Genomic DNA, 26,611 nt, shown 5'->3' with positions numbered 1-26,611 from the left:
TATAAATATAAATAATTTGATGGATGATTTTCCACAGTATTGGCCAGATTTCGTATCTTTCTTTTATTGGATTGTTACAAAAATAATAAAATTTAAACGTGGTTAGAATGTAAGGACATTGTTGATATGAAAATCGCAATGTTGCGAGACATACCTTTCCGACATAGCCCCTGCGCACTCATTTTTTCGTTTCATGTAAGGACTCTCGGAATAACTATCGATAATTGGAACGAATTGGCGCCAACATCCTTTCATTTCAAAAAATACGCTATGTTAACAAAACTTGATATATTTATAATGTAAAACTATTCCTCAAAGGTCTAGAAATTAAATGTCAACGGATGCACGGCAAAGTAGCCTTTGCTCTTGGTCAGCTGATTGGAGAGCCGCACCAGATTGTTGTCGTTGTTCACGAAATTTCCGCCAAAGATCTCCGTGCAGAGGGTCAGGACCGTGTCCCGACCCTGCGAGCAGACGGCGCTGGCTGTGAGCAGCTCGTGGTCAGCGAGGGGCAGGCCGATGCAGTAGGAGCGCGAGGCACGCGCCACACTGGCCCACATCGCGTAAATGGTCGTTGAGATCTCGGCCAGGCGTTGCATCTCACTCTGGCGCTCCACCACCGCGTTGCCGTGACGGGTGAACATCAGCTCGACGGACATCTGGAGGCGGGCCACCGACTGCTCAATGCACTGAGCCGCCGCCTCCAGCGTGGGATGCACGTGCTCGGACAAATGCATTTTGGTCTTTGGATTCTCAATGCCCGACGTCTCCAGGAACTTGCCAAAGATGTGGCCGGGATGGAAGAGCGGATTCCTGCTCTTTCGCACACCCGAATTCATCGCTTGCTGTGGGGTAGATCTGCTGTAAATCTTCAATTTGGGAGTGCAAATCCTGGCGAGAACTTACCCCCGCATGCTGCAGTCCTGTGAGGGCAATGAACATGCTCAACGTGTCGATGGATTCCCCTTGGGTGTACAGCTGGGCGGCATCCCGCAGGCCCAGCTCTGTGGCCTGACCGCTGTGCAGGCTCTTGGGTCCCACAACGCCCAGATTTTGGGAGGCAATCGCGTACAGCTGCTTGAGGGTGTAGTACTTGGTTATGGCACTCTCCAGCGTCACGTCCTGGCCCTGGAACTCGTCCAGCAGTCCGGCGGTGAGGTACAACATGCTCTCCATGGCGTACACCGAGCACATGGCACGCGACAGATGCACGCGCGTCAGCTCCAGGTCTCTGCAGAGGAGGAAACATTAGGAGGAGTCTTTAAGATTCTTTCTTCCACACTCTCACTTGATGTGCACGCCGCACTGGGTGGTGTCCACGCTGAATTGGGTCAGTTCGTTGAGCAGCCGCTTGGCCAGGGAGAGACCGACGAGGCTGCTGCGCAAACGGGAGGCACGCACCAGCTGCTCCGAGTAGCGATTGCCGTCGTGCGGCAGTCCCACCACCTGCTCCTCGCTCAGCTGCACGTTGTCGAAGTGAACGCGCCGCATCTGAGTCTCGCGGCAGCCAAAGGTCGCGTGCTGCTCGCCCAGCCGTACGCCCGCCTGCTGGGAGTCCACCAGAAAGATGGTGGTGCCACGGCCCAAGGAGCCGCTCACATTGGGCTGCTGTGTCTGCGCCAGCACCAGGAAGAGTTGCCGCTCCCCGGGCGCACACACCACATAGGCCTTCTCGCCGTTGAGCACCCACGACCTGGACTCGGGCGTGAATGTTGCCTGTGTGCTGAAGTAATCGTCCTCGGGCGGCGTATACTCATAGATGGCCTCGGTGGCTATCAGTTGTCCAGTGCCCAGCGCCAGCAGATATCGCTGCTGCTGCTGTGGCGTGCCCACCTCCCGCAGCAGGTCCACGACCACGCGATGTGCCTGCAGTCCCAGGCCCACACTGGTGGCCGTCGAGTCCGGCTCGCTGGCCATCAAACTGGCGCTCCAGCCATAGCCTCTGCCATCGTAGTCGGTGGGCACATTCAAGGCGTAGAGTCCAAGCTGCTTGAGAATCTGTGCGGTCTCCTCCGTTCCTTTGGGCTCGCTGAAATAATTCTTGAGCGGCAGCAGGGCATTCTGCAGCTGTGCCATGTCCTCGCGGGCTATAACCTCCGGATAGGCCAGCAGCTCCTTGTCCACAGCGCCAACAAAGAAGTTCTTCACCAGCGGTTCACGTGCGGGCAGCTGTTGTTGCGGTTGTTCCGCTGCCGCTTCCACGCCGCCCGGCTTTTCGCTGCCACCATCCCGCTGCTGTGGATCGAGGCTGCTTGTTGTGGTGGCCTTGCTGCTCTTGCCGCGTATCAGGGGGGTGCCTCTATTGTATTTCAGCAATCTCGCGACACCAGAAAACACCTGGGAGCGAATCATATTTTTTCTTTTTTTGTTATTTAATCATGCGACCGCGAGTTATCGATAAAATATATCGGAAATACCGAAATATACACTTGCATTTTTTAAATATACTGTAATGAACCGTGAATCTTAACTCATTTTCCTCGATTTTTATATTCTGTTTGATATTACTAGCTTGCAAAGAGAATTACTGAAACAATAATTTAATTCGACTGAAGAATCATTTTGGATTACTATAAAACTTTTTATACCCGGTACTCGAAGAGTAAATAATTATTTATAATTATTATAACCCATTTGTAGTAGAATAACAAGTTCTGGGCAATTAAATCCTAATTGCATATAAGAATTACGTGATAAAAAGCGCCGACTCACCGTGTGTAAACACAAATTCGATCGATGCGGAGAACGCCGAAAATGTACTCAATCATCCGAAGCTGATAACCAAGGGTCTGGTGGACATGCTTTTCATATATATGTATGTACATACATCTGTACATATGTACACACATCTGTACATAGTTGTTAATAAAAGACTTCATTCTTATCGGCTGAGTCATAACCGAGAGCACAGGGGGCATTAGTCGAAATACCACTCGGTTAGATGGAATCGCTCGGAGTCGCAGTTTCGCGAGAGAAGTCCATCAGAGCGGTTGATTGAAGCGATGATATGATTGCCTTACTGTTGACTGTGGCACTATGTGCCCTTGTGCTGTGGCTCTATCGGCTCAACAAGGACTACTATATAATGGCCTTCTTCTCCAAACGAATCCGCACGAAGGATGGCAGACCCGTGGAGAGTATTATGCCGTTGGTCAAGGGTCGCACGATCTTCGCCAACAGCTTCGATATGTACGGGAAAGATCTTGGTGAGGCAGACACACGACAGACTTGAGCACTCTTCGCTTATCTCATTACTAATCTCTCATCACACTCTCTCTCTATCTCTCTCTCTCTCTCTCTCTGTCAATGATTATCACTCCAACAGCCGGCATTTTTAGCTACGTTCGAGAGCTGTCCAAGAGAATGGGTGGAAGCTACTTGGAATACAACATGGGGGTGCCCGGAATTAACATTATCGATGCGGAGAACGCCGAATATGTACTCAATCATCCGAAGCTGATAACCAAGGGTCTGGTGTACGGTTTTCTGAAACCGGCTCTGAGAACTGGCCTTTTGACATCCACAGAAAAAAAATGGCACGCCCGTCGCAAGATGCTGACACCCACATTCCACTTTAACATATTGGGACAGTTCCAGGAGATCTTCAGGTGAGGAATCTAGACAGATACTTGAATGATTGTAAACCTCCCATCCCTTTCAATAGAGCGGAAAGCCTGAAGTTTGTGCAGCAATTCCAAAATCAAGACGAGAGCATCGTTTCCCTGAGCGATCTTATTCCCAGATTTACTTTGAACAGCATTTGTGGTGGGTAAAATAAATATATTGAAGGCATTGGTTACTCAATCTCTCATCTTCCAGAGACTGCAATGGGCGTGAAGCTGGATGAGATGGCCGAGAAGGGTGACAAATACCGCGCGGGCATTCATATGATCGAAATGAGCATTATCCGTCGGATGAGTAATCCCCTTCTGTGGAACAAAACAATCTACAATTGGTTTGCGGCCAAGACGTACGATTCGTTCCTCAAAGTGGTTCACGATTTCTCCAGCGAGATCATTGCCAAGCGAAGGATACTCCTGGAGGAGGAACTGGAGCAGAGGAGAGCTACGCAGACAGCAGATGATGATATGTGAGTGAATCTTATCACGGGGAGGATCCCTGGCACTCATCTGTCTCCCTATTTCCTCCATAGTTTCGTAAGCAGAAAGAAGCGTTTTGCTATGCTGGATTCGCTGATTTGTGCAGAGAAGGATGGCCTCATCGACCATGCTGGGATATGCGAGGAGGTGGACACTCTGATGTTTGAGGGATACGACACTACATCTATCGGCCTTATCTTTAGCCTCATGAACATGTCGCTGTATCCCGACAAGCAGGAACTCTGCTTTAAAGAGATCGAAGAGCACATTGATGGTAAGAAGAGTGATATCTAGAGAAAACTCCATTACAATTTCCTTCCTATTTCAGACAACTTTGACAATTTGGACCTCAATCAACTCGGCAAGCTGAAGTACTTGGAATACTTTATCAAGGAGACAATGAGGCTGTTCCCTTCCGTTCCGATCATGGCTCGTCAGACTACTCAGGAGACAGAGCTGGCCAATGGCCTCATCCTTCCCGAGCACTCAGAGGTCACAATTCACATCTTTGATGTTCATCGCAATCCCAAGTACTGGGACTCTCCAGATGAATTCCGTCCGGAGCGTTTCCTTCCTGAGAATTGCCAGAATCGTCATACCTACGCTTACATTCCCTTCAGTGCGGGTCAACGGAATTGCATTGGTAAGGCACTTTGGGATTTGCTCCTACTTTGACCAATTTAATAATTAAATTTTTCCTTTTAGGTCAAAAGTTTGCCATGCAAGAGATGAAAACTCTGATTGTTGTCCTACTCAAACAGTTCCGAATTCTGCCAATGATCGATCCCAAAACTATCGTCTTTAATGTGGGAATTACACTGCGGACACAGAACAACATTAAAGTGAAGCTTGTGAGGCGAAAGTGATGCGAAGATTGCCGTTGTTAGAGTAGTAAAACAGCTGACTAGCAAAATGCACATGTACATAAGATACCCTGCACTGAGTTAATAAAATATACTTATTATATACGAATCTATCTCTATTGGCACCAAAAATCGAGTCTACACATCTATAAGAATGAAGAAAGTCTACACAAGTCTCCAACAAGAAGCAAGAAACAAGTTTTGGCTATTTTTATACCCGGTACTCGAAGAGTAAATAGGGTATATTGTATTTGTGCACATAACGGTTGTATGTAACGCACAGAAGGAAACGTTTCCGACCCCATAAAGTATATATATTCTTGATCAGCATCAATAGCCGAGTCTCTGTCTGTCTGTCTGTCTGTCCGTCTGTCCGTCTGTCCGTCTGTCCGTCCTGATGAGCGCCTTGTACTCAGAGACTATAAGAGCTAGAGCCACAAAATTTTGCATCCAGACTTCTGTATGCTCACACTGTTACAAGTGTATTTCAAAAATGAGCCACGCCCCCTTCCGCCTCCGCAAAAGGGCGAAAACCTCCCAAATCTACAATTTTGAAGATAGCAGAAAACTAAAAACGCCATTCCGTAGGGAATGACCATATCTATCAGATCACCAAATTGGGATACGATTGGATCATTATTATAGCCACAATGAAGAAATTAATTTGCAGTAGCCAAACCCACCCCGTCCCGCAGCATTCACAATCTGCTTCGCGCTGTTTATGGCCTGGCCCCTGACACGTCACTGCCTCTGCCTCTGCCGCTGCCTCTGCCGCTTCCTCTGCCGCTGACTCTGCCGCGACTCTGCAGTGTGTGTCTATAGGGGAGGGTGGCGAGCTAAAGGAGCGTGTTGGCGTGAGTAGTGTTGTTGATGTAGATGACAGATGAAGAAAAAATGTAAAATTGGACAAATAACCGCTAAGTTGCAGATGTAGTACTGAGTGCCGGGTATAAAAGTTGTGACGCGTAAGAAGCGTCTCACACGTCCCTTCTCGTTGTTTGTTTGATTTGGTTTTTTCTAATAACAAAAGAGGGATTAGTTATTTATATTCGACATTTGGATACTCTCTATTTTTTGTGTGGAAAGCCTTTCTACATAATCAGCCCAGCAGCATAACAAGTAAATAATATTAAGCTCCGTCTGTCCGTCTGTCCTTCCGTCCCTCCGTCCGTCCGTCCGTCTTGTTTGTCGGCTAGTTCTCAGAGACTATAAGAGCTAGAGCCACCAAATTTTGGCACCAGACTGCTGTATGCTCACACTGAAACCAGTGTATTTCAAAAATGAGCCCCGCCCCCTTCCGCCCCCGCAAAAGGGCGAAAACCTCCCAAATCTACAATTTTGAAGATAACTAAAAACGCCATTCCGTAGGGAATGACCATATCTATCAGATCACCAAATTATTATAGCCACAATGAAGAAATTAATTTTCAGTGGCTAAACCCACCCCGTCCCGCAGCTTATATTTGTTTTTTGAAAGTTCTCTCATTCACACTCTGCTTCGCGCAGTGGCCGCACACTGGCCGTCTGCCGCTGGCCGCTGGCTCTGCCTCTGCCGTGAGTCTGCAGTGTGTGGGTCTAGGGAAGGCGGGCGAGCTAAAGGAGCGTGTTGGTGTGAGAAGTGTTGTAGATGTAGATGACAGATGAAGAAAAATTTTAAATTTGAAAAATAACCGCTAGTGTACGTAAGAAGCGTCTCACACGTCCCTTCTCGTTTTTACTGGATTGTATACCTTATGACCTTAAACGGTCAAGTGTGACCGCAGAATTATATACCGACAGACCCTCGGAAATATACCTTTGCATTTTTAAAATATACCTAACTATACCTTAATCTTAAATAATTTTTCTCGACTTTGATGTTCTATTTAGTATTACCAGCCATTTAGGAGTCTCCGCGGTAAAAATATAATTTTATTCAATTTTTTAATCTATTCTCCGCAAGATTGGCTAGTTTTCATGACTTCCTTTTGTCGGAATGTTTAGAAATGAAGTTAAAAACTGAACTGCAAAAACAACTTTTAGAAGACAAAGTACTTTTTGACAGTTTTGTTTTCAAAAGTACTCGCACGGCATCGATAGCTGAACAATCGATGGCACTGAAAGCTTACTGCTATGAAACCACTGCTGTTTTTGCACTCAAGTTCAAAATTTGAAACAACGCTAAAAAAATTGCATTTTTTGATTGTATATATTGATGTTATTGTTACACATACATATATAGTTGCTATTGACAGCGCACAATAAGCTCTCTACGAAACAAAACATATATGGGCTCTTCCAATTTGATATCCAACTCCATTGACTTTGTTTGCTCTTTATTATTGTTTCTTTTGTTAGTATTCGTATGTGTATATAGTTTAATTGCACAAATCATACCATCTACACAGTTAATAGCTGTAAGTTAAGTTTGTTGTTTTTTCGGTTGGTTTTTATACGTAGTTATAGTCAGGTATCAATGGAAACTAAGAATTTTTCGTCAAGACTTTTCAAACACATTAAATGATGAACGCTTGGTGTGTGTGGGTCTGCATATCGGGGTACCACACTATCTATATAATATATAATAGGTTTTGTTTGTTTATTATTGAAGGATACAGTGTGGAAAACAAAAACAGTGAATACTAATTCAAAGGGGGCAGACACACGCACAAGTGTATTATTTATTGTGTTGTATTGTTGCAATTGTGTTTAACTAAAGAAAAACCCTATTAGAAATATGCTCACCGCTCGCTCATGCAGCTCATATCGTATCACAGGCACGCTTAATAGAACGGAAACACAAAAAAGAAACAAAAAACTCAAACAAACTTGCACGCAAAGTAAAACATTTCGAATTTGTTGATCGATGAATGATCCTCAAGGCAATTTTGATTTAAAAACAAAGGGAAAACACACGCTACACACTAACAACAACGATCGATATGAGCGCATACAAACACCATCCATTCTCCATTTATCCATCCATCAACTCAATGCACTAAATTCTACTCATTAAATTGCATTTAAAATTGTATAAGTGGCACCCCACGAGAGGGCGCCCTCTAGTATTGCTAGTTTGTCGCTTGACCCCGCCCCAAATCCATTTCCCAGTTGCTTTTATCTGGCGTTCTTTCGATTGCTTTTCAGTTTAAATATTTCAACTTGTTTTAACATTTTTACATTGCAATGTTTGCTTCACACATTTGTTGTTTTCAATTAATTCCAAAAACTAAACCACAAAACGGCACCGCTCACAAAAAGTGGGGGAGTGAAAATTTGAAAAAATACGAAAAGAAAAAAATTAATTAAATTAATTTACGTAGATTAAAGAGTAACTAATAAAGCGTAGGAATTTCTTTCGATTCCTGTTCTCTGCCTGCCAGCCAGCCAGCCCCTCCCACTACAATTGATATTTTGGATATTGCTGAAAGCGGTGCCAGAGCTGGGCATGAAGCTGCAGGCACAGGCGGCGTATTAGTTGGTATGTGCCGCCCAAGGCCTTTAGTAACTACTAAATCTTGCCGGCGCTTTCCTGCCGCGCACTGTAGCGCGGCTCAGTGGGCGTCAGTGTGTCGGTAACAAGCTCATTGGGTGCCTCCAGCACGCCCTTGGCATGGGCAGCAGCCGTGTCGCAATCGGTGCGCCGTGAGATCAATAAACGGATGTCCGTGTGCAGCGAGAGGCGTCCGGAGCGGGATGTCTGGAACCTGCATACAACATTTAAAGTTTAATCCCGAGAATTACAAATTTTGCAGCAAATCCCCCGCTCGTACCTCAAGTGTATGGAGTAGCGCAGCCGCTTCATCTGCTCGGCTGTGATGAAGTGACCCAATTTGCTGGTGGTGATGCTCGTGCTGCTGCCCGTGGGACTGCGTGGTATCGGTGGTTGCTGCTGTTGCACCTGCTCCTTTTCATGTGTCGTCTGCTGACCACTGCAAGCGGGCTCCTCGGCCAGTATGCGCTGCCGAATGAAGGTGCGATGCAGCGGCGGCATGTCCCGCATATCGTAGGGTATCACAAACATTCGCACCACAGTGCCCATGGGATTCAAGAGTGTGGCCTGCACCGTGCCCGTCCTGGGCACCGAATAGCCCTTGCGTGGCAGGCGAATCTCGCACTGAAAAAAGCGTTAAAGTGAGTTCCTGCTGCCAGTGGGGATTTCCCCGCTGAATCACTCACCAGGTAGGGCGTGCTCAGGGTCTCGCCGTGCAGCTCGTAGAAGTAGGACACAGCCGGGATGGTCAATTGTGTGGGGCAGAAGCCACCGGAGGCGCCCAGCTGCAGCTTGAATCCCATCACCTCGATCTTGGGCATCAGCCGCTTCTGCAGCAGCGACTCCTCCAGATTGCCCAGCAGCGGGCGGCCCGCAAACTGCGTGGCCAGTCGCGCCAGACTCTTGAGCGGCGAGCCCGCGGGGCTGCACATGCCCGACTCCAGATCCTCGTCGGACAACTGCTCGTCGGAGCCCAGCGAGCTGCGGTCCGAGCGATCGCTCAGGTGGCGGGAGCGTCGCTTGTAGAAGGCCGCCGCCTGCTTGGCAAATCTCGGCGACACCGACAACGAGGCATTGGGCAGCGTGGGAGCCGAGAAGGACTTTTGCACCGTCAAACTGCCCGCCTCTGGGGTGATTAGCTGCGAGTGGGCGTGGCTCAGGGCGGCCAGATCGAAGGAGAAGGCTGGACTGCTCTGGCCACTGCCACATCCTGCACTGCCTCTGCTCCCACAGCCAATGGTTATGGGCGCCGAGCTGCAGAAGATCGTCGTCAGATTCACCTTGGGCAGCGGCTTGCGCATCAGCGGCGAGCATGTCGGTGGCGGTGTCCCGTTGTCCGCCGCCAAGCCGCTGCAGTTGAGACGCAGCTGGCTGGGCTTTGGCGACGGACGACCCAGCGACGTGTTGCTCGACTGCGGCGTGAGTGGCAGATGGCTGATGGGCGTCTTGAACTGCACCACAATGTGATCAGCCACGGCTGGCGGTGGCGGGGTCTTGCAGCGCTCAATCTGCGGAAATGGCAATGAATCAGTCGCTGGCATCACGCTTAAGGCAAGGCTTTGGCTTACCTGTGCCTCCCGCTCTGTCTCTCGGTCTGACTCCTGCTCTGGCTCCTGCTCCATGCGGGTGTAGCCATTGCTGCGGCCTCGTCCATTGGCAAAGTTATGCTGCGTCTTCTGCCGCTTGCACACCTGGCACCCGCTGACCGCCGGCACCGCCTTGGGCTGATTGTTATTCTGCCCTCTGTTGAGATCATGTTGAGCCGCCGAATGGTGTGGCTTTCGGCTTCGATTCTTTGGCGTGCGCTGTATGGCCTGCAGGAGCAGCTCGGCCTTGTTCCGCGGCGTGCCCACAATGAGATCACCGCTGCTCAGGCTGCAGCTGGACGTGTCCTCGATCTCCGAGGCCGTTGTATCGTCATCGTTCTCATCTCTGTGCCCTCCCTCTCCGGCTGTGCAGTTCAGGCAGAGCAGCGTCTTCTCGCTGCCGCACTGCTGGCAGCTGCTCAACGAGGTCTGCGTGCCCGTGGATATCATGGCTATGCGACGTGGCTGTGGCTGCGTCAGTGTCATCACAATGGCCTGCGATTGGGACTGGGACTGGGACTGGGAGGTGGACTGTGTCATCTCCTCACCCTCCTCCATGGGCTCCTCCAGCTGCAGGCGCTCTGTCGTTGATTTCTGTTCCCGTTTCTTGTCACGTCGCTGCATTCGCTTGCGATACTTCTGCAGCTGCCGCTCCCTGTGGCTCACGCTGCCAAACTCTCCCGATAGGTCCAGCTCATCGCCCGATGGCGGCGGCACCACCGGCTGCTGCCGCTGCTTGCCATTATTATCACAGTTGGAGCCGGTTGTCAGCGTCGCAGTTGGCGTGGTTGCAGCGGTGCGTGCCCCCAGGCCGGTGGGTGAGGCTGCGTGCAAGCCACCGCCACCTGTGGGTGTGCTGGCTGGCTGCGTCGGCGGTCGCAGAGATCGCGTTGGCGGTGTCGGCAGTGGCTGTGGCAGTGTCGGCGGCGGTGGCTCTATGTGCGGCAGGCCGCCATTGATCCGTGGCAGACTCCTCACGCACACGGACACGCTGAAGCTCTCCGAGATGTTCACATTGGGAAAGTTGTGCACCGAAGCCTTGGCACTGAAGCCGCTGCTCTCGTCCAAGTACTGGCTGCCACAGCCGTTGCTTGCCGCTGGATTATGCTGCCGAATTCTGTAGAAGATGTTGAGGCGGGGCCGCCGCGAAGCCTGGGAGCCACTGCCACTGCCACTGCCAGCCAGATCTCCAGCGCTTTGGCTGGCAAAGACAACGCGTCCGCTGTCATAGACAGAGGGATCGCACTTGCGCAGCAGATCGCACCAGGCCACAATCTGGGAGAAGTACAGCTGACTGCGTATGGCACTGCACAGCGAGGGCAGAGTCATCGTGGGAGGCGGCACTCTAAAGGGTAAAGAGAGAGTGAGTTTAATGGAGCTGTAGGGTAGAAATGTTTCTTGTGCTTACTTCTCCTTGCCGCTGATGATCCACTGCTCCAGCAGCAGCTTGTGGCTGACTGGACCCAGGTATACCTCAATGCAAACGGGATCACGGCGTGCCAGAATGGCCTCCATCTTCATGCAATGCGCACGCCAACGATTACACTGAGAAGGGGAGGCAGTTAATCAGTGATGGAAACTCTCGAGGATGGGTTTATGCGTTTACTCACGGTCATATTTAGGTAAGACATATCACAGATGTGCTCCTCAGCTTCGGTTGTCGCCTCGCCCTTGGCCAGACCCATCTTTCTGAGGAACTGATCACAGTGTGGCCCATGCTTGGGCCTTGTATTGGTGTTGTTGGTGGTGGTTGTGGTGCTGGCGGAGCTGCTTGCTCCGCTATTGGCAGTGGCAGTGGCAGTGTTGGTATTGATGTTGCTATTATTGCACCCTGCTCCTGCTCCAGCTCCTGCGGCTGCTGTCCAACCAAAGTTTAGACTCAGATTACGCGTCTCTGAGGGCGAGGGCTGGCCAATGGGCATGGCTGGGCCGCCCCTCAGGCAGGTGGTGGCCAAAGACTGCAGCGAGTGCAATATATTGTCCGAGGAGTTGGAGCCCAGAGAGCTGGCGGCACTGGAATTGCTTGTGCCAGTTCCGCCGCCCATACCCACACCCAGACCACCTCCTACATTGCCCATGCCCATGCCCATGCCCATTCCTCCAGCTCGATTCAGCATCACTCGACGCACTATTTCGTAGTCGCCGCCATGATCCGTGTTGAGATCATTGATGGCCAGCGACACCAGCTCTGGCTCGGCACTCATGCTCTGCGCTGCCGGCGAAATCTGCCGCAATTGGCAGAGCTTCTGCGTCCAACGCTGATGCGTTGTCGTCATGCTGCTCGGTCCACCTGCCGATCCATTGCCATTGGGGGCGCGTGGCGTGGTGGTGGTGGCGCCTGCATAGGGATTCGTTGTTATATTGATGGCCGCCCGGGAAGTGGAGGGTCGCGGCGACAAGCGACCCCCACTGACTGGCGGTGCACCTGCGCCAGTGCCTGCCACCGCCAGCGGCTGATACTCATCGTCCGCAATGGGTCTGCCCTCGAGTATCAGCGATGCCAGTCCGAGCACAATGGAGCTGTAGTTGTTCTGTGCCGCTGTCGCTGTCGCTGCCGCCGCTGCTGCTGCTGCTGCAGTTGATGACGCAGACTGTGTGACTCCTCCTCCTCCTCCTCCGACGCCTGCCGCTGAGCCCAGTGAGGAAGCAACAGCTCCGTTCTGGGCCAAGCTGGCGGGTGGCGGTGAATTGGTGACGCTGGTGGGTATCATGGTCGGGATGGCCTTCTAGATGTCCTTTGCTGCGCTGCTCCTGCTGCCTCAGCCTCAGCTACACACTCGGCTGCTGCTGCTGCTGCTGCAGCCTACTGCGCTTGAGTTGTTCTTGCACCGGAAGTACACTGCAAGAGAAAAGGGAAAGTCAAATTAGAAATAGAATTTAAATTTATTTGAATATTTTCATGGTTTCCTATGGTAATTTCAGCCCAGCAGTCCTGCCCCCTTTGCACCCTCGCGGACCACTCTGAATGTCAAATGTCACAATGCGAATGAGGTCACAACAGTCGGAGGCAGCACCATGGATGAGGAAAAAAAAACTCAAATTGAATTATGTTTTTGAAGGTCTCCGTTTCCCCCACCCCAACCCACACCCCACTTTTACCCTTGCTCTTGGTCCGTATGTATTACATAAGGCTGACATGGTTTACTTTTTATCCCTAAGATGCGGAAGTAACGCACAAACGACGAGAAGAATGGCCCAGCCAGGCAGCCTTCGATTCTGATGTCTGTTACTGCCACTGGCCGACCCGACCCGACACACTGACACAGCCCCAATTTGGCCTAAAAATGAAATATAATTGAAAAATGGTAAAACCAGGTCGTTACTTAACCAAAAGCACAGTTATGTGTGTGTGTGTGTGTGCAACACATGTCGTGCATTTGGCAATGCATAATTCTTCTCCTTTCGGCACGCGCACTTCATCCCACTCAAGCGCTAGAGCCAACATGTTGCTAACGCTGTGACGTCAGTTGCCAACCAAGCCAAGCTTTGCAGCAGAACCAAAATAGTGCATACATAGAGGCACACTCGTTGAAGGTCGCTGCAAAATACTCTATGTAAGGGAAGTGCACAACTTTTATGTGTTTGCAACAGCAGTCCAAGGCTGTCCCGTGCAAAAGCGCATGTAAAGAGTAGCAAAGCTTCGTCTTGTCTGCCTTCTCTCTTCTATTCTGACGCAATTCTGGGTGCTGCTTAAACCGCGCTTGGCAACAGCAGCAGCAGCAGCAACGACATGCACATATGTACATGCACAAAAAACATGCAAAACAAAAAAAAAAGTTTGTATACAAAAAACAGCTGTTGCAGGCAGACACGCGCGCGCAACAACACTCTGGCAGCATGTTGCGAGAGCGCGTACCCTCGCTCTCTCTCTCTCTCTGCCTGTTTGTGTATGTGTGGTTGGGTAAACATGTTTGTCTTTACTTTTGCTTTTGTTTTTGCGTTTCTTCTTGACCTGCATGCACAATATATAACTGGCACGCGAAAGAGAGCGAGTCCACGAGAGAGGAGAGGTGGGGTGAGGGTAGCGCGCTCTCGCACTCAAAGCTCTCTATATATGCTGTGTTTGTGTTTGTGTGAGAGTGTGTGTGTGTGTGTGTTAGAAAACATATGATTTTTGTATTGCTTTGCAATCAGTTGGCAATGTTTGCCTCAGCTCCATGAATGTGAGCGTGGTAAGTTTATACGGATATGCATGCGCATGTGTGTGTTTCAAGTTTTGTTTATGGTACATCCATGGCTACATCTACAAACATACAAATACACTTGGCCCACAATAGACAACATTCACACACACACACAAAGGCATAAAAACTTGTATGAAAATGGGGGCAAGCGAACGGAACGGAAAGGAACGGTACAATGCGGACAGAGTTTAATAATATTTGATTAGATTACAGTCTGCCACGCTTTTATTTCTACACATGCATATATAATACTAATATTCGTAGTATGTATCATACGTATTTCATTTGCCCATTATCATTTACATTTCATCACTTCTCCCAGCTATGTATGTACTTTAATACATACATACATATGTACATTTGTACATCTGTACATACATTTACAGCGTAAATGGGAAAATGATTTTTCGAAAACTTCGTCAAGCGCCTCGTGGCCTGTGACGCAGTGGAAATCCGCTACAAGGGAACCGATTGGAACGTTAAAAGTGTTGGCAGCAGCAGTGTGAAAAATTGATTGGATGGCAGTGCTTTTAGGGGGTTTCTTTTGGCAAACCCCTCGGAAGGGGTACACCAAATGTCATTAGCCACAGCGCATTACGGTATTAGCCACAACTTTCGCTAACAGATATTTTCGCTCATTTTCACTTGAGGGGAGACTGCTTATGCTGATAACGGGGTTCCGTGGCAGATATTCCCCACTCTGCCACCCAAATATGCAATGCTCAATATCATCCACAAGGGCAGATCAAAATCAAATAAACATTTGTCACATTGTTCACCCCAATAATCCATCCCAGCGCTCTCCCCCCTCTGTGCTGATTAGTTGCAGTTCTTGGCACACCGATCGAGCCAGCCACACGCTGCCACAGTCCGACAGGTGGCGGGAGGAGCAGGGTGGAAAATCTGCTTACCGGGGAGAGGGGGAGCGCAGCGCATTGTTGAACTAATTTCATTTGGCTTGGCCACCGTCCTTGGCATGCTTTTTGATTTTGCAATACGGTTTGCGTTTTGCATTGGTCTTGGTTAATTTATTTATTTATTGCACATTTTCCTCTCTCTCTCTGTCTCTTTGTATCTCTGTCTCTCTGCTTGCCTCTAGGTATGTATTTTTTTGACGCACATTACAGCATTGCATTTGGATTGCCAGGCGGAAAATGGAAACGGGGCGAAGGCGACCCGTCCCGTGCCGTGCCCTGTGCGCCACAAGCGAGCGCCAAGTGAAAGGCAGGCGGCACCAGGCGCTAGAGGGCGCCGCACGTCAGCCCCACAGGAAAACCCGTTCAAAGAAAACGACAGCAACAATAACAACAAAAGCGAATGGAAACACAAAAATATGTTGCAACTGTTTGAAAACAAGTTCCGTCCTCTGTCCCTCCGTCTTTGTACACCTTTCGTTTGCGTTGTGCTTCCTTTTCTTTCGCTTTTTCTTTGTTTTTCTTAAGTGCATTATGAAATTGCCCCAAAAGTTGGACTTTATATTGCTGCAGAACGATATGCAGGCCACATTTATGGTCATTCTCATATCATATTCGTTTTCCTTTAGTCATCCGGCCAAATGCGTCATGACAAAAGCTTCATTGCATTCATTAATTACACCTCTCCTACCCCACAGTGCCTCCACTCCTACCCTCATTAAATGTGTCATCCAAGGCGGAAGTGGTGGAGTTGGCGTGGTTTCTTCCACAATGTGACACACCACAGCACATCCACTTTGGAAACAGCTGGTTGGGAGGATGATCATTCCGAGACTTTATGTGGCGCTAATTGACCTCGGAGCCGACCTTACAAAAACGCATTATTCTAGCCGTTCGTTTGCGTGTGTGTTCAGATCAGCTCAACCCTCTCCCATTGGCTTCACAGCTGAGCGAGCGTCGTGTCGTTGTTTGAGGGGGCTGCACCTTCGATGGGTTACATGGTCACACAGCCCGCCTGCCTCCCCCTCCATCAGTATCTATCTCTCTCTTTGTCTCTCTCTCTCCAGCTGTTTGTACATAGAACGAGCATATGTACATCATACATTTGTATGTGTATGTAGGGGATTTTATCGACAATCTGGACACGGACAAGTGAGAGGGCCATGAGAGCATTTGAGCAAAACAGTTGAAAGTTGTAATAATCATTCAAGGTTTTCGACGACTTTACACTAGGATTCCGCAACACTCACCCTTTCAAAACTTTGTTAAATTTCCATTATTTTTGCTGTTTGCTGCAACGAGAGAAGAAGAGAGAGAAAGGGGGTGTTAGGGAGACGAACAAACGATTAAAAAAAAGAAATACTTCAAGATTAATTACAACAAATAGCAGCGTAAATCAAATAATTGAGCAACATTGCTACATATATTGTGAGCTAAAGCGTAATTAAACCCATTACACAGAGCGGGATAGGGATAGTGATAGAGAAAGACAAAGACACCCTGTTTCTTACACAACAAATAAAGTTAAACGGCATCATTCGAGCCAGCTCTCGCTCAATCATTCGCACACACAAGCATCTGCTCAAGGTATCTTAACAAGAAGGTGGGGCAGACACACACTCAAGCAAGTTTGGCTACTGATGCTTCTTTGTACTGATCCACCTTGCTATTAATATACCGTGGCACTGCTTACATGTGCGCAGCAAAAACAAAAATTGTAAACAAACGCAGTCCAGTTATGGGGCTCTGCTCTGCTCTGCGCTCTTCTTCCGCTGTCCCACGTGTGAGAGTGTGTGGTGTGTGAGAGCCTCTGCAACGTGAGCACGTGAACCGTCTCGCTCCCACTGCTGGAGCGTATGCGTGTGTGTGTGAGAGAGTGGGAGAGTTGAAGTAACCAGCAGCTAGACGGGGAGGGTGGGTGGAGGGATTGAGGGGGCCAGACAGGACTTGCGAAAGAATTGCGAGTGAGTGTGAGTAAGTCGAAGACACCGATGGCACGTTTTATTTTTAGCCAAAATGTTATACCCATCCTGCAAATCGGGAGCACCGAACGCACAGACGGACGGTCACGCACACGCACTTACACAGCCACACGCATTCGTTCGTTTTTCGCTGTCACAGCAGCAGGCAAAAGCAAATGACCGCAAGAAGTGCCAATGCTCGCTCTCTCTCACTCCCCTCCCCAACTTCCCCTCCTTACTTCCAGAGTGGGACAACTTCGTTCTGTGCTCCACTCAGCCAACCCCAAGCCCCTGGGCAACCTCACTATATTCTGCTCTGCTCTCTCTCCGTTCTGCCCGCTCACTTCATTTACATTTCCAACTGCGCACGTATAAAATTACATTGCGACTGTTGGGCTGCCCGCGAATGTAATTTTACGTGTGTCCGTGTGTGTGTTTATTAGTTCCTTCATCTACTCACAAAAATTAATATAAATTTCCCCATCCAAAGGTGGCATAACTTCCCAATCTCTTGACCAAAAAGCAACTGTTGCTTCATTTTTCGTATTTATCTTGAATGATCTTTTTGTTTATACAGCTTTCTCTTATATAAAGCAGATAAATAGATAGTGAAAGTGGACGTCCTATTGCCAAAATATTCTACATCAATCACATTAAATTGACCTTAAAAAGGGAAGCTTTTTCATCTCTCTTACGTGCTTGCTCTCTCTTTTGTTCTTAATCCACACACATGTGTGTGTATGTGTTTTTCTCTCAGTCTCTTTCGTTGTAAGATCTTACACGTGGGTGGTTCTATATGTTGCGCAATTGTTCATAAAGCTAAATGATGTGATCTGAGGGCGCACCCATCCCCAGCCCCAGCCACAGCCCGACCACGATTGTGTATTGCATGGAAAATACCAGGTGTAAATTTAGCTAAATCTTCGAGCACGATTCTCCATTTTAAACAGCTGATTGCCTCAGTTGCGCTCTCCTCTCGCCTAAATAGTTATTAAGTGCCTCTCGTTCTGCCTGCATGGGGCACACGAATGTTGACACACAGCGAATGCAACAACCAACAACTGACGCCACAATTCGAAAATGTGTGTCAATTATATTAACAGCAACAAAAAAGTAGTTTTCCCGACTTGACAAACCACACACAGACACACAGTCACATAAAAACGCATACAAGAGAAACACTCGAAGTGTTTGAGGGAGTGGAATTGGAATGGAACAGCAGCAGTCAGCGATAGTGAGGTAGCAGGAGAATGAGAGGGAGCGATATTCCAATTGCCTTTTCAGTAATTTAGTGTTATACAACAACAACAACAGCAGCAGCTATAATAACGCTGAAGGGGGCGTCGAATAGTCTCCCAAAGTGTTTCACCCACACACACAGCCTAGTGCCTGAGCGATCTTCAATTATTATACTGTATTTGTCAGTGTGTACATCTGTGTGGGTGGACGTGGACACGGGCAGAGCTTTGACTATTGCGATGTTTTTATTTGAGCATTACGTCACCAACACATGCGCAACTGCACAGCTGAGTGGGGAACGGAACGTATGTATGTACCTAGCAAACGTCACAGCAGTTACTCTCACCCACACACACATGTATGGAGGTGGGGGATTATGTACATAAATGGGGGAACTTGGGTATATTCTGGGTACCAACCTTTTGCTAAACACTTTTCTCCTTCAAATCACGTTTCTCCAAAACTTGTACACCTTTTAGTGGGTTTTCTTGATTGGTTTCCCCTTTTTAACTGTTCATCATAATTAACTATTCACTCGCTGCTGCCTTGGCTGATGCTGATGCTGCTTCTGCTGTTGTTGCGTCTCTGCTTTCAGGTGTTGTTTGCTCTTAGTTCTAAGCGGCTGACAACAGCAACAACTTTGACAGCGTCGACATATTGGGTGTTCACGAAGCTGCATTTGAATTCTCAACGGTTTTGCCTGGCGTTTTCAATGTGAAATTGAACTGAAGTCGCGTTTTGGTAGAGTACACTGCACGCACCGACACGGCACACACTCGCAGAAAAATAGTATAGGTGTGTTTGTGTATGGATCTGTGTCTGTTTTGTTCCCACACCACACTGATTTTGATTTTGCTCACTCGCACGAAACGGAGAATACGAATGCGAAACACAAGAGTCCAGCAATAGCAGCAGCAGGTAACAAATACCAACAGATTATTAACGAAACGAAACGAAACTTGTTTGCTTAGATTTCAATATTATTTTTGGTCTCTGGCTGCACTTTTTGGCTCTCCACGAACAAACAAAAAAAAGAAACCCCAAGATTGCTGCCTTGCCTCTGCCTCTCTCTCTGACTGCCTGTGCTTGCTCTCTTGGCTCGTATAACTGTAGAGGGGCCCGCGTGTGGTCGCTTTGGGGTTCGCAATTTGAATGAGCGAACGGACTACGCGACAATGCTCCGCTCGCTGCTGACGGCAACTTTCTAAAACAGCTGAGTCGAGCCACACGCTCGCGTCGCGACGCGACGCCACGGCTGGCTTTGTTTTGCTTCTGGCTGCGTATGTGTGTGTGTGGCTGTGTGTTCCCGTGTGCTATGTGCTCAGTGGGTACATTATGTGTTTCTCTCTATATTTATATACGTTTGTATGTACATATGTACGTGTGGCTATGTGTAGGGAAAACTACGTCGTACATTTGGCTAGTTTCTTTGTTGGGTTTCGTTTTTTTTTTTGGCATGGCCCTCATCCAACATCTGGCAAGCAACATGTTGCCAGCGTCACAGTTCAGTTGGAGTGCGCCAACATGTTGCAGTGCGCAGGGGAAAACGAACGAATGTACACAAAAATCATATGGAATTTCCAAGGCCCTAGGCTAGGAGAGCAAGAGAGGCAGAGGGAGAGAGCACACACACACACACACAATAGACAGACAGACATGGCGACATTTGAGTGATAAGTGAAGTAAATAGGTAAAATGTACTATGCATATATAAATACATCCATATGAATGTATGCATGTTGATCGTAAATGGAGGGGCAGGCATCTCTAAGTGATAGCGATTCAATAACAAAAGCCAGTAACAGAGATACAGAAAAGTATTCATACATATACCCACAGCACACACAGCGAAACGAACCCGTTTCCATATGTTCGATGATGATATGTATGAAGGTTGCTCCTCCTCAGCTTCTGCTGCTGATTGCTGCCACCACCACTACCTCTGCTACTGCTACATTGCTGGCATATAAAAGAATCCGCTTGGGGTTTCTTTTTTTGCTCGTTCGCTTTCTTGAGTACTTGTTGGGGGGCTGACAGACGGACGAACGGAGAGAAGTTCTTGGAGAGAAGTAAACAACAACAGCAACGGAGAAGAAATAAAAACCACAAAAAACGCATGCGCCCTCACTGCACTTAATACATATACAAATGTGTACATGTACTAATTGTGTGCGTGTGTGTGTGCAAGTATAATCCAAAACCCCAAAGACAGTCAGCAGTTGGCCAGAGCCCAAAAGACGTCGCGACCCAGACAACAGCAACAGCATTCAGTTCACAGTTTATGTTTGCTTACGCTGCTCTCTCTCTTTCGTCTGTCTCTCGCTCTCTCTTTCTGTCGTTCTGCGTGTTCTGCTCTCTGGACCTTGCAATCCACACACGATGTGACATCTTATCATCAGCACCCACACACAGACACAGCCTTAGGCAAACAAAGAACACTATTGCTGATATGATTTTTGTACTTGATACGTCGTCACAGGTCTGACTGTCTGCTTCTTTTTACATGGTTACGGGTACGTGGGGGTATGTCTGGATGATGCATGTTAGGAATAAATCTACTCAAAGTGGACTTTTAGTGTTCTCTCTTTGATGAATATTGTCTGTTTAATATTTGCTTCCTTTTGCTCTCTTTGCACAATTCCACAAAAACAAATCAATGCACACACAATCACGGACAGAAACAGAACCAGACGAAGGCGAAGACGCAGACACACATCCACATCCACCTACGGTGGTGCATATGGAATCGTCACTTGTCTGCGGAACGAACTTGAGTAACCCAAGCCGAAGGATACAACACGGCACGGGCATGGCGTGGCGTGGCGAAGCGTCTCTGGCGACAACAAAGAATTGTCCGCGCGCTGCAGACAAAGAAATGCCAAGACCGTCTGGCTCTGGTCTCTCTCTCTTGCTCTTGGCCAAACAGGAAAACAAGAAACTGCTGTTGACCCCTCCGCACACTCCATTGGCAACTGGCACTGGCATGGGTGCATTTTAAAAATGCAAAGTTGTGGGGGAATCGATTGAAATAGTGGGGGAAAATCTCATGGAATGAACAGATTAGTAGCTCAAATGTAATTTGTTTTCACTGCTATCAATCTATCCTATCAATCTCCCCATTTCCCAATCGATTCATTTCCCAGGGTCTCCTCATATGGATCCTTATCTAGGGACTACTCCTAATGCATTTCAGGTCGTTCTTTCCTTCCCAGACCCGACCCAAGAATAAACGACGACTCCCGATAAATATTTACCGACTTTCGACTCTCCCTCCTCTCCGCTCCCTTTATCGCTCATAACACTCCAAGTACAAATAAAACGTGTTTGCTCTGAAGGAAACCCAAACCCTCTCCCTCCGAATACAGGTAGTTTCGGCTTTTATGAAGGCAAGTCTTCATTTGTGATTTCCCAACGGCAGAGGGCGCTGCTCCGGTCAGTCCAAATCGAACGAAAGCCCAGCCAGCCCTTTGGGGGGCGGCCTCAGGCTTGGAAATTTTTCTGTTTTTTGTTTCTGGTTTTCTTTCTTTGAAAGCTAAAAGCTTGACTGATTGACTGCTTTCTTCGGCTCTTGGCTTCTTTAATTAAGTGGAATTTGAGCAACGTCCGACGGGGGGCATCATCCCATGCACAGTGGCAGTCATGATGAATTTTAGCTTAGCATCAAGAGGATCGATTTGTGACAAAATGTAACAAAGAATAGCAATGGAAAAATTTGGGTACACTTTTACACGATCCAACAGCAAAACACACATACATATGTATGTACATACATACATATGTACACTCCCATACACATACAACGAACGATCAGCTGTTTTTGGAAAACCTTATGTAGGATTGGGTAAAACTAACAACAATATTATTGTTATTATTACTTTGTTGCTATCTTCAAGTGGCCTGTTCAGCTGCCAACATGTGTGTTGCGTTTATTTACCGTAACTTATAAATTATAGAGCATTTCTTTTGTTATGGCCTCACTCACACACAAATAGTTCTGTTTGTATGTATTTATAGTGCTGAAATTGTTTAGAACGTAGTTGAGGAAAAGTGTGTCGGCAGAGTCTTACCGACTGGGAGACTTTGGATTGATTGTGAGCAAATATAGACAGCACAGCACAGCGTCTGGGAATGGGAATACGTAACCACCTCGGTACGAAATGGATTGCTTTAACCCTGAAGAAGATGTTTTGTATGTACAAAATCGTGTATCCATTGCTACAGCCATAGCAGAGGGGCCCTTGAAGCAAGCTCAGTTCGCCTTTCCCCTCCCCACGTCTCTTTGCCTTTGTTTCTATTTCCGTACAGCTGTTCTTTTCGCTTACACGTGACTGTGATTGACTCGTAGTCAGGTGCGCTTTTCTGTGCTTTGCTGCGGCAGAGCATAAAGGAGGTGTAACGGTAATGAGCTTGTCGTCGCACACTAAGTTTAAGGTTGAGAGAGAGAGAGCCAACAGCTGAGCGGCCGCCATGTTGGGGAGGGAGTGATTGAGGCAATGAATAGATGTTCGAGTGGGTAGTGGCTAGGGGCCAGGGAATAGGGGATAGGGGTTGGAGTGAGCTGAATAATATATGGTGCTGACTGACAGTGTGACTATGCATATTGATAATCTCCGTCAGATAGCAGGCGGACATTTTGAATGGTGCTTGGTGCATGGTAAATAATTAAAGTTAATTGAGTTTTAGAGTTGACATGTACACACACACGCATGCAAGCTACACACACAGATAAGGCTGGATGTACCTACATTTCCTGCATATTTAGAGCAACACACTCGCACCCACACAACACACACTTGGGGCGTGTCCCACATCTTGATCGAGATCGAAATAATCCCAACGAACTATAAAAGAGAAACAGCGCTACAGATACAAATAGAGAACTTTGCCAAAACGGGAACTACGTAATACACTGCCTGGCCTGGCCGCCTTCCCTCCCCTCCGCTCTTGATCAAAAGCTCTTTCTGTCTCTCTTTCTCTATGCAGACGTTGCTTTGCCCCCCGCCCTGCCACCTTGGAGACCAGTTGGACCATGCGATGACTACATGATGTTTATTTTTGTAAATTCTGTACAACACAGCACAGCACAAAAAGAAGAAGAAAAAATATGAACACAAAATAAAATCTAAACAAAGAGCTGTGCTTTGTTAACGAGTTAGAGAAATGTTTTTGGCGGATTCAAACGATAAATGAAACAAAAATTCCGTCGAAATAAAATCACCTGTCCCCCACCCCTTCGAGGGTATCCTTCTACAGGGTAAACAACCCTAGCATCAACATGAAATTCTAAACAAAAAGAAAAGTAACAGTCGAGGGGTAGGAGAGCGAGAGGGAGAGGGGACACCAGTCGAGACATCTACATCTCCTTCCGCTCTGCCATGGTTCCCTGCACTCCTGTAACCATCGACGTTTGCAAAACTCTCCTCTTTTCTTCCAAAATCAGCTGCGAATATTTTTTTTGGTGGGTTCATTGGCTCGACGACTCTCTCACACTCTCTCTCTCACTCACTCTCTGGCACTCTCTCAGTTACGCTCTTCTTTTTGTTGTTTTCTTCTTGCTCGCACACGTTGTTCAGAGTCATTCAACCCAGCAACAAAATAACGTAAAATAAAACGCAATAAGGAGAGCGACGCGAAGCAGGAGGGGGAGTACTAAAAGAACAGAAGCAACAACAACAACGGGAAACGTCAACGGCAGCCGCGTCGATGGGGTCACTGAGCGCTGCCACCCTCTCCCACTCCCACTGACCCCCGCGTCCCCTATCCCATCTAACATCATATTTGGCGAGAGTGAATTTCGAAAATACTTATAATGCGTAGCAAAGTCCATCGAGTCGCTGAGATGTTCCAAGTGGATGCCACACACCCGCGTAAATAACACCAGGATATGATCATTTGAAGTACCCAAGAAGTACACAAGAGTTCTCGCTTCTTTATCAGTCCCCATACAAAAATATGACCCTGAGTTGTGCTGCAGTGGCACTCGGAACTGAAACCCACCCAATCTCAGATAGTCACCATAAGGGGCGCAGCTTCTGATAGGCGTTCTGTTATTTAATTGTTTGCTTATCTCACTCTCCCCGCATAACCAACCACATGGCTTTCGGTGACTCTCAAGATAAGGCTCTCTCTCTCTCGCCTTGCGGCTCGGTTCGGTTTCTCGTTATCATGGAAAAATTAAGCCAAAGAACTGTTTTGAGGTTGACAATGCTTATGGCTTCATTGACTGAATGGAAAACCAACTCTCCTCTATGTGTATTTTTATTACGTTTGCATTTACTTTGAGGTACAAAACATACACTCATATAAAATGGTAAAACAAGGTTGACACTTCCAAGTACACACAGATGTGTGTGTGTTTGTGTGTGTCTTTGCATTGTACCGTATGCAGAGCTGTGTGCTACGTGCTCTACATGACAATTGGGGGGAGTGGGTATACGATGATGGAAACCTAGATGATTGATACAGAATGAGACATATGCGGGAATTCGTTAAACTAAAAGCTATCCCTAGCACGTTCATCGAACAGAACATCCATATACAGAAGTCAATATAAGACCCGTGCTATTATTGTGGTCATCACTGTAACAGAGCTGCATCTCTGCGTTCCACCATCATCCCATCTGTTCAAAACACTAAAATCCTCTCTGTAAGGGTGTAGGAAAAGTGACTTAACAGCGAGCAAGAGAACATAAGAAAATGTTAAGCATGTGCTCTCTTCTTTTTGAACTGTTCTTCCTTTCAGCCTTGTTCCGTTGATCGAAAGATCTAACATGGCTGCCTGGCTGTGTTACATGGCTATGGAGAGAGAATGAAAACGGAAAAGTCTACACTGAAAACATCTTTGCAATGTTTTTACAGGGTGATTCGTGTTTTGGCAGTTGATTTCTTTTATTTTTTAACTGCATATGTAAGCAATATGTATTTCTATCATCAAGTCAATGCGAATATTAAATCAATATGGATGAGCGACTCTCTCCCGCATACACACTCCCACACACACTCACTTATGGGGACAAACTGTCAACTGTTTTAATACGATTTCCTTTGTTCTTTGGGGGCTGCGCAAAAAAGGAAATGGAAATGAAATCAAGGATACAGCAGAGCCAACGCTAACATCGGTGCGCCCGTCCCTCTCCATCTCTTTTGGCTTTAGCAGTTTCTTTGTCTGCAACTACACACAGGCACATCAGCTGATTGGGCAGACATCTGTGTGCCTGTGTATTTCTGTCTGTTTTGCGTTCTGCTGAGGCGCGCAGCATATACAAATTGAAAAGAACGCAATGAAACGTGAATTGAAATCATTCACTTTTGCAGTTTGACCATATAAAGAGAAGAATCATCGAAGAACGTTGCCAAGAACACACATAGAAGTATATAAGGCCATGTATCACTTTGCATGCTTTGTTTATATAAGGCCCCCACTTACTGGAGAAACTGAGAGACAGAGAGTGAGAGAGAGAGAAACAAGTTTCGAACAGTCTTTGAAGCTAAATTCTAACAAAATTCCCCCATAACGTCTTCCGGACGGACGAACATCTGTCCCCGCATAAAGTTCAGAGTAATTAAACACAATTTGCGGTAGATGGGATAACTCAGGGCATAATTCACTCGAGCAAAAAGAATTGCAATCAAAATGGCCGACGACTTACCTTTTTTTTTGTAACAAGAAGATCAGATAGGATCGGGCAAACGCACTTTGTTGCAAATGCTGCTGTTGCAGTTGCTTCTAATTATAATTTGTTGCCTTAACTAGACATGATTGCAGTTTATTTTGGTTGCAGATATTGATTTGATTTGCTGCTGCTGCGGCGCTGCTTCTGTTGCTGCCTCCCACACACAGTCCACACAAATATAGGCACACACAGGCACGACGCACACACACGAAGCCTCTGCTCAGCTGTGCTGTGCTTTGTTGCTGCTTCCTCTCTTCCTTGTGCCTTTCATGGGATGTGCGCTGTGTTGTGTGCCTTCCGTTCGACCCGTCTAAAACCGCATACATTGATTTTTTCGCTGCATTTTAAACACTTTCTTGGCCTTCATTTCGTATTAATATTTTATATAACACATCATCAGCCTTTCTTTGCATTGCACACACTTTTGCTCTCTCTTAACACTTCCACTTCGTTTCTTTTCACTCCTTTCTTTCGGTTGGAAATTTTCCGCAAAACAAACTGAAAAAAGCACGAAGAAAACGGACCTAGCTCGTTTCGCTCGTCTCGTCCCGTCTCACCCCTCACCTAACACAACGCTCTTTCAGTAGTTGGTTGTCTTCATTTATTTATTCGCTAAAAA

The 26,611-nt window shown here is 47.4% G+C and overlaps 3 protein-coding genes and 1 long non-coding RNA gene across 7 annotated transcripts; 2 read left to right on the top strand and 2 right to left on the bottom strand.

Annotated features, from left to right (window-relative positions):
• Positions 1 to 273: 273 nt before the first annotated feature.
• On the bottom strand, positions 274 to 16,835 carry LOC117890724 (complex I assembly factor ACAD9, mitochondrial). 2 transcript variants are annotated; one of them, XM_034795772.1, is made up of 4 exons: positions 16,830 to 16,835; positions 1,289 to 2,359; positions 907 to 1,231; positions 274 to 845 (listed from the first exon to the last, which is right to left on the bottom strand). In XM_034795772.1, the coding sequence occupies exons 2-4, from the start codon at positions 2,350 to 2,352 to the stop codon at positions 321 to 323; spliced, it is 1,914 nt and encodes a 637-aa protein (XP_034651663.1). In that variant the 5' UTR covers positions 2,353 to 2,359; positions 16,830 to 16,835; the 3' UTR covers positions 274 to 320. The 2 variants fall into 2 exon arrangements, with proteins under 2 accessions (XP_034651663.1, XP_034651664.1); XM_034795773.1 differs by lacking the exon at positions 16,830 to 16,835 and having other exon boundaries at positions 1,289 to 2,385.
• Positions 2,960 to 5,068, top strand: LOC117890739 (cytochrome P450 4p1-like). The gene is made up of 7 exons (XM_034795790.1): positions 2,960 to 3,206; positions 3,326 to 3,608; positions 3,665 to 3,765; positions 3,820 to 4,090; positions 4,154 to 4,374; positions 4,429 to 4,743; positions 4,806 to 5,068. The coding sequence occupies exons 1-7, from the start codon at positions 3,008 to 3,010 to the stop codon at positions 4,964 to 4,966; spliced, it is 1,551 nt and encodes a 516-aa protein (XP_034651681.1). The 5' UTR covers positions 2,960 to 3,007; the 3' UTR covers positions 4,967 to 5,068.
• Positions 7,262 to 19,501, bottom strand: LOC117890694 (pneumococcal serine-rich repeat protein). 3 transcript variants are annotated; one of them, XM_034795689.1, is made up of 7 exons: positions 16,370 to 16,411; positions 11,632 to 12,860; positions 11,430 to 11,566; positions 10,004 to 11,366; positions 9,122 to 9,943; positions 8,716 to 9,059; positions 7,262 to 8,649 (listed from the first exon to the last, which is right to left on the bottom strand). In XM_034795689.1, the coding sequence occupies exons 2-7, from the start codon at positions 12,730 to 12,732 to the stop codon at positions 8,454 to 8,456; spliced, it is 3,963 nt and encodes a 1,320-aa protein (XP_034651580.1). In that variant the 5' UTR covers positions 12,733 to 12,860; positions 16,370 to 16,411; the 3' UTR covers positions 7,262 to 8,453. The 3 variants fall into 3 exon arrangements, with proteins under 3 accessions (XP_034651580.1, XP_034651579.1, XP_034651578.1); XM_034795687.1 differs by adding an exon at positions 18,739 to 19,501 and having other exon boundaries at positions 8,454 to 8,649; positions 9,122 to 11,366; XM_034795688.1 differs by lacking the exon at positions 16,370 to 16,411 and having other exon boundaries at positions 9,122 to 11,366; positions 11,632 to 12,732.
• A 3,405-nt stretch (positions 19,502 to 22,906) lies between these two features.
• On the top strand, positions 22,907 to 23,406 carry LOC117890814. The gene is made up of 2 exons (XR_004648603.1): positions 22,907 to 22,973; positions 23,303 to 23,406. It is a non-coding gene; the product is annotated as an uncharacterized LOC117890814 (long non-coding RNA).
• The last annotated feature ends 3,205 nt before the right edge of the window (positions 23,407 to 26,611 follow it).

The sequence above is a fragment of the Drosophila subobscura genome, chromosome E (assembly GCF_008121235.1).
Source record: "Drosophila subobscura isolate 14011-0131.10 chromosome E, UCBerk_Dsub_1.0, whole genome shotgun sequence".
In the NCBI taxonomy this organism is placed as follows: Eukaryota; Metazoa; Arthropoda; class Insecta; order Diptera; family Drosophilidae; genus Drosophila; species Drosophila subobscura.
This window is presented reverse-complemented; position numbering and strand designations above follow the sequence as displayed.

Coding starts and splice junctions, on each gene's coding strand:
- LOC117890724 (XM_034795772.1), bottom strand. CDS start 2,352: ATGATTCGCTCCCAGGTGTTTTCTGGTGTCGCGAGATTGCTGAAATAC. Junction 1,232..1,288: donor CAGTGCGGCGTGCACATCAA/GTGAGAGTGTGG, acceptor CCTCCTCTGCAG/AGACCTGGAGCTGACGCGCG. Junction 846..906: donor CAGGACTGCAGCATGCGGGG/GTAAGTTCTCGC, acceptor TCTACCCCACAG/CAAGCGATGAATTCGGGTGT.
- LOC117890694 (XM_034795687.1), bottom strand. CDS start 12,732: ATGATACCCACCAGCGTCACCAATTCACCGCCACCCGCCAGCTTGGCC. Junction 11,367..11,429: donor ATCATCAGCGGCAAGGAGAA/GTAAGCACAAGA, acceptor TTTACCCTTTAG/AGTGCCGCCTCCCACGATGA. Junction 9,060..9,121: donor CCCTGAGCACGCCCTACCTG/GTGAGTGATTCA, acceptor CGCTTTTTTCAG/TGCGAGATTCGCCTGCCACG.
- LOC117890739 (XM_034795790.1), top strand. CDS start 3,008: ATGATTGCCTTACTGTTGACTGTGGCACTATGTGCCCTTGTGCTGTGG. Junction 3,207..3,325: donor TATGTACGGGAAAGATCTTG/GTGAGGCAGACA, acceptor TCACTCCAACAG/CCGGCATTTTTAGCTACGTT. Junction 3,766..3,819: donor TACTTTGAACAGCATTTGTG/GTGGGTAAAATA, acceptor CTCATCTTCCAG/AGACTGCAATGGGCGTGAAG.